Source organism: Phaseolus vulgaris, chromosome 11 (genome assembly GCF_000499845.2).
Source record: "Phaseolus vulgaris cultivar G19833 chromosome 11, P. vulgaris v2.0, whole genome shotgun sequence".
Classification (NCBI taxonomy): Eukaryota; Viridiplantae; Streptophyta; class Magnoliopsida; order Fabales; family Fabaceae; genus Phaseolus; species Phaseolus vulgaris.
Window position 1 is genome coordinate 39,046,353 of NC_023749.2, and position 15,951 is coordinate 39,062,303.

The following is a 15,951-nucleotide window of genomic DNA, read 5'->3' on the forward strand; positions in this document are numbered from 1 at the left end:
AACTAGTTACATTCACACATACTGAATTTCCTTCCGCCGCACAAGGAAACCCCATATGGCTAGACAACCAGAACAAATGATTTAATTCATGAAACAATTCCCAAGCCGAAAAATGATTTCACATCCTGTGTCCGGTCCGGATCCATGATTTTACGCAACCCACTCGCAATCTCTGTTACAAACTCATGTCCAAACTATAAGAATATAAACTATAAGATAAAATTTGTACAAGTATTCAAACTAAATGAACAATACAATCTTAATTCTAAAATATTATAATAAAGCGGAAAAAATACATAAAAATACTAAACACTTATATTTACTACTCCTTTTAGTTGATTGGAGCTTAAATCAAGGGATTGAAGACGTGGAAAGCCACTCAAAGATGAAACAAATTTGTTGTTCAAGCTGTTGTTGTTGAACAAGAGCTTTGATGACTCCAAATCTCCATGGATTGCTTGAAGGCTGATTATAACTTAGTTGTGTGAGTTTTGGGGTAGTTTGAATTTGTTAATTCACTCTTAGTTAGAATCCAGAGCCGATTTAAATTCAAATCCTTTTGAAAAGATTGTTTTATGAAGAAGCAGAAGAACAACCAGTTGTTTTATCGTTTCAATTTTTGAAACTAGTTTTAATAGGTTTGAATTTGGTTGACTTTGCTGTTAAACCAATTCAATCAGTTATTTCTACAAAATAACCTATTTTTTTTTAATTTTCTTAACAAAATTTTGTTAAATTAGTTAAATTTGCTTTAAATGATTCGGAACTGATTTGGCTTTTACAATAAATGTTTTCAATTGCTTCTTGGAGTATAATTTTTTTGTTTTGCACTCCTATCATTAACACTTACAAGATCAGTTTGTGAAATCAAGTTTTCTCCAAGATTGCTTAAGGCTTTGGATATTTTTCTAAGAGTGAAGTATGACTTGTTGTGTACTTTGATTTGATTTGTACCAGGTGTGATCAATTCTATTTCTTTCTTCATTTGTAATTCTGTAAGTACTAGTTTTCACAGAATCTGAGGGTGTTCTGATCTATGGTGTGATTGTGGTGTGCCAAAGGAAGTGTGTGTTCTTGAGGGGATCAAGATCACTTCTTTGGGGGTTGTGTGTTTGTAATATGGTTTTTGATTACTTTGTGGATACCTAGAGGTTTCTAATAACTGGATGTAGCTCTTGGTGTAACAGTGAACTAGTATAAAACTGTTTGTGTGATTCTTTCTCTCCTTTAATTCTTTTATATATGTTTTTAGTTGTTTTTACATTCTACTGATAAAAACAATCGGTTCAATCGAAGAAACAACCGGTTGAATTTATGGAATTCAACTAAAACTGTTTTATAACTTGTGTTCTTTCATTCCTTTGGTTGTGATTCTTCTTTGACTCTCTTCATACCTTCAAGCTTTGGGAAAAATGTTTAAAAGCAATTCACCCCCCTCTTGTTTAAGCCCTTCAATTCTAACAATTAGCATCAAGAGCTAGGTTCTTGAAAGATATTCAAGTTGATCAAAAATTCTGAATTGATGGCTGATAAACTACCTTTTTGGGGAAGGTGCTTCTATAAATTGACCACCACTATTCTGTGGTGTGAATTATCAATTTTGGGAGGTACGAATGAAAATCTTTGTTGAATCAATTGACAAAGGTATTTGGGATGCAATAAAAAATGGACCTTTTACTTTTAAGATTGAAAATGAAAAAGTTATTTATGAAAAACCTTGGTCCCAATGGACCGAGCAAGAAAGTAAGAAAGCTCAATATGGTTACATTGCTAAGAACATTATCACATCTTCTTTAAGTTCTGATGTGTTTTTCAGGGTATCTCAATGTGAGTCAGCAAAGGAAATGTGGGACATTCTTGTGGTGACTCATGAAGGAACAAATGATGTAAAAAGGGCAAGAAAGTATACTCTCACACAAGAGTATGAGATGTTTAGAATGAAGAAGGGTGAATCCCTTGTTGAAGTGCAAAAACGATTTACCCACATAGCAAATCATCTTATGAGTCTTGGGAAAACTTTTGATAAAGAGGAACTCAACATCAAAGTTCTCAAGTGTCTTGATAGGTCATGGCAGCCCAAAGTCACTGCCATATCCGAATCGAAGGATCTCACCTCCCTGACCATAGGCTGAACCTTCAAGAAAATGAGGACAAACGTGTCAACAATTGCTCTGAAGGTTGTTGGGAACAAAAGTTGTAAAGACTCAAGTGATGAGGAAACATTTAGCTTGTTGTCCAAGAAATTCAGCAAGTTCCTCAAGAAGAGAAACAACAAGAATCACTTTTCCAATAGGTATGACAACAAGAAATCTATCAATTTTAATTCTAACAAATATACTTGCTTTGGATGTGGTGAACAGGGTCATATTAAAACTGAATGTCCTAATAAAGAGAGGAAAGACTTCAAGAAGCATGAGAAGAAAGGAAAATCAAGAAAAGCTTAAAATGTTAACTCCTCAAGCTCTTCTTCAAGTGAAGAAGAAGAAATAAATTTGTGTCTAATGACAAGGCAAGAAAGTGACACAAACAGTGTAAGTTCTAGCTCCTTTATTGATAGTGAAAATTACAGCCAACTTCTCAATGCTTTTAAAGAAACACATGAAGAAGATAACAAACTAGCTCTTTCAAACAATCGATTAAGAGAGTTGAATAATTGGTTGGAAAAGAGAGTCAAAGTCTTGGAAGAAGAACTGAAAAATTTGAAAAATAATTTTGAAAATCTGAAACAGTCTTACAAAAGATCTTCTTGCAAGAGTGACTCAAATGGTTGTGAAAATTGTGAATCTCTTTTGAAAAGAAGATTCACTATCTTGTGAAAACTGTGGATAAGCTTTCAAAAGGAAAATCAAACTTTGAAACTGTCCTAACATCTCAAAATTGTGTTTTTGGAAAATCTGGATTGGGATTTAATCCACAGAGCAATAAAAGTGGTGTTTCAAAGCCTTATTCAACTGTCAGAAAATTTAAACCAGTTGAAAAATCGAAACAACCGGTTGCTACTTGCTTTTATTGTATTAAAATAGGTAATTCTGTTATCAACCTTATTCTAAAGTAAGAAAGGGGCATGTAAGCTATGGGGACAACAATAAAGGGAAGATTCTTGCGAGAGGCACCATTGGTGACAAGAGCAACTTCCTAATTCATGATGTTCTATATGTAGAAGGATTGAAGCATAGTCTATTGAGCATTAGTAAGCTGTGTGATAAAGGTTATCAAGTAACCTTCAAATCCAACATCTGTGAGATTCGTCTAACAAATTCACATGAAGTATTGTTGATTGGTAAAAGGGTAAACAATGTTTACCTACTTGATATCTCACATCATACTTTCATTGGTTGTCTTTTAACCAAACATGAGGAATCATGGTTATGGCATAGAAGAATAGCTCATATTCACATGTTTTATTTGAATAAGCTTATTTCTAAAGATCTTGTTGTAGGATTACCCAAGCTTAAGTTTGAGAAAGACCATATTTGTGAAGTTTGTCAAAAGGGAAAACAAATTAAACACTTTTTTAAATTGAAAAATGTGGTTTCCACTTCAAAACTCCTTGAACTGCTTCACATGGATCTTTTTGGTCCTTCAAGAACTATGAGCCTTGGGGGAATTACTATGCTCTTGTTGTTGTTGATGACTTTTCCAGGTTTTCTTGGACACTCTTTTTAGAATCAAAGAGTGATGCTTTTGTTGCATTCAAGAAGCTTGCTAAGAGGTTGCAAAACACCAACTGTAGCAACATTTGTGCTATTCGAAGTGATCACGGTGGAGAATTCCAAAATGAAAAATTTAATTCATTTTGTGAAAAGCTTGGAATCTTCCATAACTTCTCTGCTCCAAGAAATCCTCAACAAAATGGAGTTGTTGAAAGGAAGAATAGGTCACTTGAAGAGCTTGCAAAGACCATTTTGAGTGAATCTTCCTTGCCCAAGTACTTTTGGGCAGAAGTTGTCAGCACTGCTTGTTATGTTATGAACAGGGTTCTCATAAGGCCTATCTTGAAAAGGACTCCATATGAGTTATTCAATGGCAGGAAACCAAACATTGGTCATCTGAAGGTGTTTGGTGAAAATGCTATGTTCTGAATAATGGTAAGGAAAGTCTTGAGAAGTTTGATTAGAAAGCTGATGTTGGTATTTTTCTTGGTTATTCCTTATCTAGTCATGCTTATAAAATATATAATAAAAGACTCATGACTATAGAAGAGTCTATACATGTTATTTTTTTATGAAACTAACCATGCAGAAAAGGAATCTCAAAGAAATCTTGCAGAGGAATATGAACAGATCACTACCTTGAAGAATCTGGAGAACTTCCTAGAAAAACAACCGATTGTTTATGCGAAAAAACCTGTTGAAATTCTGCAACAGGATGAATTACCCCAAGAATGGAGAATTCCTAGGGATCTTTCTATGGAAAACATTATTGGACAGATTCAGAAAGGTGTGTCTACTAGAAGAACTGTCTCAAACTACTGCAAGCACATGGCCTTTGTCTCTGAAGTTTAGCCTAAGTCAATTAGTGAATCTCTTAAGGATGAAAGTTGGATTGTTGTTATGCATGAGGAGCTTAACCAATTTACCAGAAATGATGTGTGGACTTTGGTTCCTATATTAGATTAGATGAACATCATTGGAACCAAGTGGGTATTCAGGAACAAAGATAGATGAATCTGGAGTGATCACAAGGAACAAAGCAAGACTAGTTGCAAAAGGGTACAACCAAGAAGAGGGGATTGATTATGATGAAACATTTGCTCCAGTAGCCAGATTGGAGGTTGAAAAGGTTGTTGCTTGCCTTTGCCTATATGAGTGGATTCAAACTATTCCAAATGGATGTGAAAAGTGCCTTCTTGAATGGAATCATCAATGAAGAAGTATATGTATCACAACCACCTGGGTTTAAGGATCATTTGCTTCCCAATCACGTGTATAAGCTGAAAAAGGCTTTATATAGACTGAAACAAGCTCATAGACAATGGTATGAGAGACTTAGCAATTTCCTCTTGTCTCATGGGTATGAACGAGGGAAAATTGATAAGACTCTTTTAATTAAAAAGTCTAATTATGCTATTATTTTGGTACAAATATATGTTGATGATATTATTTTTGGTGCTACTAATGATAGCTTGTGTAAAGAGTTTGTGACAACTATGCAGGGGGAGTTTGAGATGTCAATGATGGGCAAGCTGTTGGATATTCTTATTCGAGTTTTCCAGGATGTAAATTGGATAGAAAAAGCAAAAGTGGGACTTCAGAAAAAGCACAAGTGTAAAAGTTAGCAAGGTGTCTTCGCTGTGTGACAATACAAGTGCTATAAATCTTACCAAAAATTAGATTCAGCACTCCAGAACACAGCATATTGAGATTCGACATCACTTTATTCGGGATCATGTTAGTAATGAAGATTGTGAAGTGAAATTCATTGAAATAGAAAAGCAACTGGCAAACATTTTCACCAAGCCCTTGCCAAAAGGACAGGTTCTTTCTTTTAAGAAATGAGTTGGGAATTGTTGATTCTCAAACCCTTTCTTAATTTTGTTTTGTCAAACAATTTTTATAGTCTCTTGCTCTATTTGTGAAGACAAATAGGGGAAGAATATGTTGGTTTATTGTTGTTTATAATTTTTTTAATTGCTGATATATAGCTGTGCAGGAGCTCTGATTTTCACACTCACTTACACTGGTTTTTCACATTGATTTCTTGATTTTCTTTGTGAAAATCACATAGTGAAAACTAGTTCAGTGGTGTAAGAGATTCTGGATTAAATTACTCTCTAGTACTGTTGTTTTGATTGTTTTGCAGGTATTATCAAATTCAAACAGATCTCAACAAAGCAAACCAGGAATTTGTCTTCATCAACTAGGAGGAGATTGTTGAACAAGAGCTTTGATCAGTCCAAATCTCCATGGATTGCTTGAAGGATGATTATAACTTAGTTGTGTGAGTTCTAGGGTAGTTTGAATTTGTGAATTCACTCTTAGTTAAAATCCAAAGCTGGTTTAAATTCAAATCCTTTTGAAAAGATTGTTTTATGAAGAAGCAGAAGAACAACCAGTTGTTTTATTGTTTCAATTGGTTGTTTCATACTTAGGTGTTTTGAAACTGGTTTTAATAGGTTTGAATTTGGTTGACTTTGCTATCAAACCAATTCAATCGGTTATTTCGACAAAACAACCGATTGTTTTTCTAATTTTCTTAACAAAATTTTGTTAAATTAGATAAATCTGCTTTAAATGATTTGGAACTAATTTGGCTTTTACAATAAATGTTTTCAACTGCTTCTTGGAGTATAAATGTTCTGTTTTGCACTCCTATCATTAACACTTACAAGATCAGTTTGTGAAATCAAGTTTTCTCCAAGATTGCTTAAGGCTTTGGATATTTTTCTAAGAGTGAAGTAGGACTTGTTGTGTACTTTGATTTGATTTGTACTAGGTGTGATCAATTCTATTTCTTTCTTCATTTGTAATTCTGTAAGTACTGGTTTTCACAAAGTCAGAGGGTGTTCTGATCTATGGTGTGATTGTGTTGTGTCAAAGGAAGCGTGTGTTCTTGAGGAGATCAAGATCACTTCTTTGGGGGTTGTGTTTGTAATATGATTTTTGATTACTCAGTGGATACCTAGAGGTTTCTAAGAACTGAATGTAGCTCTTGGTGTAACAGTGAACCAGTATAAAACTGTTTGTGTGATTCTTTCTCTCCCTTAACTCTTTTATATTTGTTTTTAGTTTTTTTATATTCTGCTGATAAAAACAACCGGTTGAATTGAAGAAACAACCGGTTGAATTTATGAAATTCAACTAAAACTGTTTTATAACTTGTGTTCTTTCATTCCTTTGACTATGATTCTTCTTTGACTTTCTTCATACCTTCAAACTTTGCGAAAAACGTTTAAAAGCAATTCAGCCCCTGTTGTTTAAGACCTTCAATTATAACAGTTGTCACCCGACCATAACTCTTATAAATTGGTGGGCCATTGAAACAAAGCATCTGAACTCATAACTACTCACTCTAAATATGGAGCATGATGTGATTTTGATATAATTACCACTATTCATGGTCTTAATATAAATTGGGTTATGTATTTTTATGTATATTAATCTAATTGAACAAATTTCACATCTTGAATCAATTAAAAAATAATTTTAAAATCTTATCATCGAATTGAAAATTACTACTATTTTAAATTTATTCAAATTTAAAAACAAAGGACCAAAATCTTTGACTATCTAAGATACCATACAAATCTATAAGAGACAAATGTAAAATATAAAGGCTTGTTCACTTGTTTATTTACTTACTCAATTTAATTATCTGTTAATAAAAAGTTTTATCAAGTTCTTTAATTTATATGTGCAACAATATTATTTAATCAAATCCCTCAAATTTTTAAAAATACAACGTGATCCTTTCGTTTGTAGAAATAGATGTCCTTAATTTTATAAAATTATCTCCATATATTAATCATAAATTATGTTACACGTAACTTAATAATTCAATATTTTATTGATAATAGTTAAAAAAGAAACAATGACAGGACAGTTAAAAAAATATCTACATTAAACAAAATACTATATCAAATACAACTAACCTTTAACCTTTATTATCCGTGAAGATACTCTTATACTTATTCAAGTGGTTTCCAACGATGAAGATTTCTGATGTAGAGGGCATACTTAAAATTAATCTCCACGTGAATCACTGGATCCAAAATATAAGAACTTGAGGGATAATCAGTGTGCTTTGGCCATTAAGTTGGAATGAAATCAATGATGTAAAGAAAACTAAAATGACCTAATCACAACCAACTTTAACTCTAGGAGTTCACTTTATGACTTTGGCCGCCTCTGTCACAATCCAACAGGACTCCAATACCCTGTCATGACAAGGGCTGACCTAAGACATGGATGTAACTACTTTTTTTGAAGGGTGTAGAAGGGGGTATAGACCTATGTTGAATTGTTATGAAATAACTGGGCAGCCAGTAAGGCAAATAAGACAATGCTTTGGTTTCAAGTTAGAGTTCAGTACAAATCTAAAGATGACCTAATAACACCCTATGAGCGTATCTGTTATAACTATAAATTGGTAACCTTTGCATTATGAAATATCTAACATGCTAGGGTATATGCTGCTTCAGGATGTTGCTTAAACAAGGGTGTAAGCTGAATGTTATAGAAGGAACATAGGTGTGCATCTATAGCAGGTATGAATACAGAACATTGTATATGGTAAAAAGTACACCTAAGCATCACAAGGCAAGGTTCATAGACTTATTTAATTCTCTGCAATCAAACTTCCTTATTTTTACTTTTACTTATGTACTTTATTTCACTAACCAAACAAAAACTTAAGGTAGACCTCATTATATCAATTCTTTTATTTATATAGTTATCTTCACAGTTATTGAAAGCTAACTACTTTGATTATCTTTCCACTGTTTTTATTCATTTAAAATTCTACAAGAAATTTCAAGGATAAATGAAAATGATGTGAGACAGATTTTTTTTTTCATAAACAGCAAGTCTAAAATAATTTCGAATCGTTGAGTGAAGTGTGGGTATGGAACAAACAAGTCATTGTAATCTGTTTTCTATTGACTAACCTTTCTTCGTCATGCTGTAGGAGAATATCATTGTCCAGTGCTAAACAAAGTTTTCATTGACTTTACGCATATTGTGGTAACTACAGGAAATGTGTTCTGCTATGAGTTTTTTTTTTTTTTTTTTCAGGATCCTTGACTTATTGCTAATTTCTTATGTAGATGCCATTTATATTTAGGTAAGTTGTGGGAATTAGGCTGTTAAAGAGCAAAAATGTCAAAGATGATTTTTTATATTTGTTATCTATGATTGGATCTAGGTTTTAATTAAGACTTTCTATAGATATCTTGGGTTTTATTTATTTTAAGATCTTCTCTTCTGTTTTTATTCGTTTCAGACTTTATATTTGTCATCTATGGTTTGTGATTTCTTTCATTTTCTCTTATATTTGTTGATTTGTAATTTTCTCTTCTTATTTGTTTATTTATTTATTATTATTATTATTATTTGTGAAACACATAAATAAATTGCATTTTTTTATATATAAGTAAAAGTTTTTTTACCTTATTTGAATTGTTTTGCAGGAAATTGATGATGATTTATAATTGGACTATGAGTCTGATGATGATAATGCAAAGTCGGAGAGGAGGGTTCTCTGGAATCAGAGAACGAGGATGATAATGAACCAACAATGAAGAAGAAATTATAGGATTTTGCAGTAGAGTGAAAAGAAACTGAATAATATTTACTTGTGTATTATTATATATTGAGATATATGTGTATTATTATATATAGAGATATAGGGTGAGAAGACAAAACTAATATTTTTCTGTGTATCTATTCCAACCGAGCATATATATATATATATATATATATATTAATTAGTATCTATTCCAACAAAGCATGTAGTTATAATTTATAATTTATTTCAAATGGTCTCTGGAATGCAGGTTTGGAACTGTTTGCCCTGCTTTCAAATATTTTTTTTTTATAATTACTCAATTTTTAAAAAAATATTATAGTTACATACGAATATATCGGTATGTAAACCTGAAGAGAATTAGATACGAATATATCTGTATGTAAATCTAAAAAGAATTTTAGACGAATATATCGGTATGTAATTACATTCGGATTGTGACTCCGTATGTAATAGTTATCTACGACAGTTTTACATACGGATTTTTGTCCATATATAATTCGTATGTAACTATAATTTATATACAAATTTAAGATTTAGATACGGATTTGTGTTGTATGTAATACTAAATTTTCTTGTTGTGATATTTATATGTATTTCATAAATATTTGTAAACTTACAATAACATCATATGTTTCTTCATCCCTTTCTTTTCCTCTTTGGCCTTCTTGATGTTGATGAGTTATAATAAACATTTCAACTTGGATAACTTTTTCTCCTACCTTTTTCTTGGCATGTTACAACAATTACTTGAAAAACAATAACAAAAAATTAATAGGATGTTTTTATATTGGATTTAAAATATGGAGACATGATTAGAAGTATCTTACTAATTTAGCATGAATTCTAGCAAAATTGATTGGTTCCATTGTACTAATGCTCAACATTTACTAAGAGAAAATAACAATGAAGGTTGATAGTAATGCAATTTTAAAGTAATAAGATATTAATTAATCTTCCCTTGATAGTGCTAATATTCCAATATTTCATCAATTGTTTGAATTGATCTTCATAAATGAATAATGAACGATGTTTGAGGCGATCCTTCAATGTGGAGTACTTTAAAATGTGTCTTTTCTTGATAAAAACTCTTGTAGCGTCTCCATGCATCATTTATATGAGTAAATATCTCTTTCTATCCTTTATCACTAATAATGAACTTTTCCTATAAAAAAACATTAGAATTAATGCATTTTCATAAATATTTGATCATTTAATCAATATAAGTTTATTTTTAATACCATAATATATGCCCATATACGAGCCTTGTTATCTTTAAAATTGAGCAAAGCTTTGAAATTTGTGTAAATTAAGGACCAAAGTAAGAATTCCTAGCTATCGTGCTAAGGAAATAACTTTAGTCAGTTGCAATCTTGTTAGTGAGGCCAATTGGTTCTCCATTATTGTCCAACATAACTTCTGGACGTTCTTGAGTAGATCTTCCATGTATTGCTAAGCATTGAGTTAGTCCTCGTGTTTTTTTCTTATTTGTTCTTTTTTTAACATTGAACTCATAAAATGTTTTGTTCCTATTTTCTTAAGTGTTTAAAGTAAAATCAACCCATTGTTTTGAATTTTAACCGGTTGATTTTCTTGACAGTACCTTATTTAGTTTTAAAATAGTTTCTATTTTAAACCTATAAATGGGTGAGTTTGTTTTCTGAAAAAGGTTTTGAGAATTGCTTACATGCAACACATTTTTACAATTTGAGAGAATCAAGAGTGAGCTATTTTTGGAGAAAATTAGTCTTTGATAATATTTGAGTGTTCTTGGTGCTTAAATTTCATCATTCACTTGTGAATTTGGAGATCCTTTTTGAGTTTCTTAATTCATAAGGTGAAGTTGTTCTTTTACTGTACTGTGCTTTTAAATCTGTGTTTGTAAGTGCCAAGATAGTGTTTCTATCACAACTATAACAGGGTGTTGCAGTGTGTGGTTTGGTTCTTGTAGGGTTTAAGAACTGTTTTTTATATTCTTTTGTAAAAAGAAATTGTTGATCTAGTGAATTCCATCCTGGTGTGGTGGGACTAGATGTAGCTCAATTTTGAGTGAACCAGTATAAATCTTGGTGTGCTTTAAGCTTTTCTTATCACTGCAATTTAATTTTTTGCATAATTATTTTTACTGGTGTAGGTATCAATTGGTTGTTTTTAAAATTAATCGATTGTTTTTATCTGTAGTGTTGTGTGATCTTCTAGATTAAACATAATTAATATTCTAAGCATTTTTATGTGAATCTCCGTGTATTGATTTTGTGTATATATACTTGCATTGTTTGAATAAAAAAACTTTTCGAAAATTGAGCTTGATTGGATTGGATTCTTGCTGTTAGAATTATAGGACTAAAACAAGAGGGAAAGTGAATTGTTTTTGAAAGATTTTCGCAAGTATTGAAGGTAGAGTGAAAAGTTATGAAGAATTAATCAATGGAAAATATGTCCAGCCAAATGTAAAACTGTTTTTAAACTTGATGCAGAAAATCAACCGGGTGTTTTTACGAAACAGTCGGTTGTTTTTATCATCACTTTATAAAAACAAAGTTAAAGCAATTTAAAGAGTGTAAGGATAGAGAGATTCACACAAAATGTTTATACTAGTTCACTCTTCACCAAGAGCTACATCCAGTCCCCAGATTACAACAGATTACAAATTACACACACACACACACTAACGAAGTGATCTTAAACCCCTCAAGAACACTCACTTCCTTTGGCTACAACACAACACAGATCAGAACACCCTCTGACTTTGTGCAACACCGGATGTTTACAGAAATACAAATCAAAGAGAGAAAGGAATATAATACACCTGAGACAATCACAGATTGGATTGAAAGAGTACACAACATTCCTATTCCACTCTTAGCAAAAAATCCAAAGCCTTAAGTAATCTTGGAAAAACTGATTTTGAAAATGTTAATTTGAATCCATACCAACCAGGAGCGTATAACCACTTATTTATACTCCAATCAGTTGTTAAAACACATTTAATGCAAAAGTCAAATCAGTTTTAAAATAAACAAAACAGATTGAATCAGTTAAACTAAATTCTGTTAAGGATTTTAAAAAAAAAATCGGTTGATTTTTCGAAACAACCGACTGTATTGGTTTGATAGCAAAGTCAAAAAGTTTAAAAACCCTTCAAACAAGTTGAGAGAAAAACAACCGATTAAAACGAGAAATCAACGGGTTATTTTTCTGCTTCTTTTTTAAAACACTTCTTTTTTCAAAAGGATTAAAATCAAATAACCAGAAAAACAACAGTTGATTTTTCATAACAAACCGGTTGAATTGGTTTGACAACAAAGTCAAAACAAAGTCAAGCTTTTCAAATTCTTTTTAAAACCCACTAAGTGTAAAACAATCGGTTGAATTGACATTTCAACAGGTTGAATTTTCATACTTTTTAGGAAACACATTTTCTTCAAAAGGATTAAGATTCATTTAACCTTGGATCTTCATAAAGAGTGGATTAACAATTCAAATTCTACTAGAAACACACAGAAAAACAACAACAAAGATCTTCAAGCATTCCACTTGGATTTCAAGACATCAAAGCACCTTGTTCAACAAAAATGACATAGATGTTTACTTAGGTTCATTGATCGAAGACTTGAAGTTTTTATAGGATCAAGGAGTTGAAGTATTTGATGCATATGAGAAGGTCAATTTCAATTTGCATGCACTATTATTTTGCACCATTAACGATTTTCCAGGATATGGGAATTTGAGCAATTATAGTGTTAAAGGACATAGTGATTGCCCGATATGTGAAGAGAACACAACATACCATAAATTGAAACATGGGAGGAAAATTTCTTACATTTGGCATCGAAGGTTTCTGAAACGTAATCACCCTTATCGTAGGTTAAAGAAAGCTTTTAATGGATCTCATGAGGAAAAAAATGCACCTCCACCCTTAACTGGCGAGGAAGTGTACAACCGAGTCTGCAATGTCAATGTGACTTTTGGAAAAACACAGAAGAAAAACATTGTGAAAAACATTTGGAAGAAGAAATCCATATTCTTTGAACTTCCATATTGGTCAAAGTTAGATGTTAGACATTGCATAGATGTAACGCATGTGGAAAAGAATGTCTGTGATTGTATAATTGGCACATTGTTGAATATTAAAGGAAAGACGAAAGATGGTATAAATGCTCGTAAAGATCTAGTTGAGATGGGTGTTCACTTGGAGTTGCAACCACAACATCATGGTAAACGAACATATTTGCCTCCAGTATGTCATACTTTGTCAAAATTTGAAACATTAAGTTTTTGCGGGTGTATGCGGGGAGTTAAAGTACAACAAGGATACTCTTCAAATATTAAAAGTTTTGTGTCAATGCAAGATTTGAAACTAATGGGCTTAAAATCATGATTGTCATGTTCTCATGCAAGACCTTCTCCTAGTTGCTATTTGTGGAATTTTACCAAAAAATGTTAGACACGTGATCTACCTATGCATATTCTTCAATGCTATTTGTAGAAAATTTATTGATCCTAATAGCTTGGATGGATTAGAAAATGAAGTTATCATTATCTTGTGTCAACTAGAGATGTATTTTGCTCCTTCATTTTTTGACATCATGGTTCATCTAATTGTTCATTTAGTGAGCGATGCATGAAGATATTCAAAGGGTATGTGAAGAATCTCTACTGTCCATAAGCATCTATTGTTGAGAGATACATTTTCGAGGAAGCAATTGAGTTTTGTACAACATATATGTCGGAAGTAGAAGCCATAGGAGTTCCAAAGTCAAGGCATGATGCAATATGTAAAGGTAAAGGCACACGAGGTGCGAGGGTGGTTCAAAAAGACAAACATGATGTTCTTAAAGCACATTTGTATATTTTGAACAACATTGATGATGTTCTTCCTTATATAGATGCACACAAGATGTTGTTAAAGTCAATGAACCCTCATGCAAATGAGAAATGGTTGTTGACTGAGCGTAACAAGACCTTCTTGAGATGGTTTAAAGATAAAATTGGTAAAAAAGATTCTGATATTGAGGAATTGAAATGGTTAGCATGAAGACCTAACTTTGATGTCATAACATGGACTGGGTACAAAATTAATATGATGTCTTTTTATACAATGACTGAAGATGAAAAAAGTACTATGCAGAATAGCGGTGTTACCTTTAAGGCAGAGTCTATGCACTTTGCTAGTTCAAAAGATAATAATCCTCTTATGGCTACTCTATGTTACTTTGGAGTAATTGAAGAAATCTTGGAGGTTGTGATGAGAATCAAATAAAGGAGGCTTTTATTAATGGAGGAAGAGGACATCCACCCTCACATTTGAAGTTCTTCCTTCTAGTCTTCTCAAAATTAAAAGAAGACATAAAATAAAGATGAGGCCCAAGCCCAAGAAGGCCAAAGCCCAAAGAGCCCAAGTCCATCCCATGAGGGACAAGGCCAAGCTTTGAAATACTCTTGTATAGTTTTAGGAGGTGTGGTTATTAAATAAAGGAGTGTGAAAATGTAAAATAAAGTCACATTGTCCATGTGACTTAGGAGAGTGGTGTAGGTGTAGTTTTTAGGAGGTGTCATAGTAGAAAAAGGTCACACCTCCCATGTGACTTGTTTTTGGTGGGAATTTCAAATGAGTTTTATTTGAAATTTCCCACCTATTTTTCAGCACCTCTAGGCTATAAATAAAGGTGCTTAGCTTGTACAATTAAGATTTGAATTTTGATTAGAGAAACTATACTCAATTTTTGAGAGAGCATTGAAGAGCTTTGTGCCTTCCTCACTAGTCTTATCTTGAGAGTTCAATGGTTACCTCAAGTGGCGGCTTGCACACTCATCTTGGAGTCACCATCCTCTAAGTGGCGTGATCATCCAACCATTCCTCCATTTTCATGAGCTTTCTTTTCTCCTTCCTTCCTTCTCTTTTATGTTCATGTCTTAGCTTGTGTTCCTTGTCTTTTTGGTTTGGCATTTTCATTTTCAGCTGGCTGTTATTCTTTTGTTTGATTTTGGTTCGGTGCTTTTAAGTTTCCAGCATTTCTATTCGGTAATCTTGCCTTTTGTTCCATTTTCATCGGTTCAATTTGACAATACATGGAACTTCCAAGTGAGTTTGGGTTTTGGTACTAGTTTTGGTGAGTTCTTGTTCATAGAACCTTGATCCAATTCTATGAAAAAGTGTCTATCTCATATCCAACTCAAGTTGATTCCTAAGAATGTCAAGAATCATTCATATTGTGCTATTGGAATCACATCAGGTTGACTCCCTCAAATTTTAATGTGCCTGTATTTAAGTGTAAATGGGTTGATTGTAACACAGGAGTGCATGTAGATGACTTGGGTTTTACTTTGGTTGATCTTACAAAGAGAGCATGGAAGAAAGATCCTTTCATTATGGCTTACAAAGAAAAAAAAAAGATTTTTATGTGAAAGATCCTTCTAATGAAAGGTTACCAGTTGTCTTACAGTGGGGAACTGAACATAATGTTCATCCACAGGATGACTCAAGGATCCAATCTATAGACAAATCTTCATTCTCAAGACAATTACCTCCTTCGAATGATGAAAATGATGTAGATGAAGTACATGCTACACGCCATGATCACAATAAAGGAATATGGGAGAACATTTTAACACTTCCACAATATAAATCAAGTATTTTTTATTAGCTTTTCTATTTAAAAATTTGTTGTATTTAATTAAAAAATATATCTTAAACATGTTTTAATT

General features: G+C 32.4%; 1 protein-coding gene across 1 annotated transcript; it reads left to right on the plus strand.

The window, feature by feature from the left end:
• The first annotated feature begins 1,613 nt into the window (after positions 1-1,613).
• On the plus strand, positions 1,614-2,132 carry LOC137807125 (uncharacterized). Its single transcript, XM_068607590.1, has one exon. The coding sequence runs from the start codon at positions 1,614-1,616 to the stop codon at positions 2,130-2,132; it is 519 nt and encodes a 172-aa protein (XP_068463691.1).
• The last annotated feature ends 13,819 nt before the right edge of the window (positions 2,133-15,951 follow it).

What these genes read in the sequence shown, in the direction of transcription:
- LOC137807125 (XM_068607590.1), top strand. Translation starts at nt 1,614, where the DNA reads ATGAAAATCTTTGTTGAATCAATTGACAAAGGTATTTGGGATGCAATA.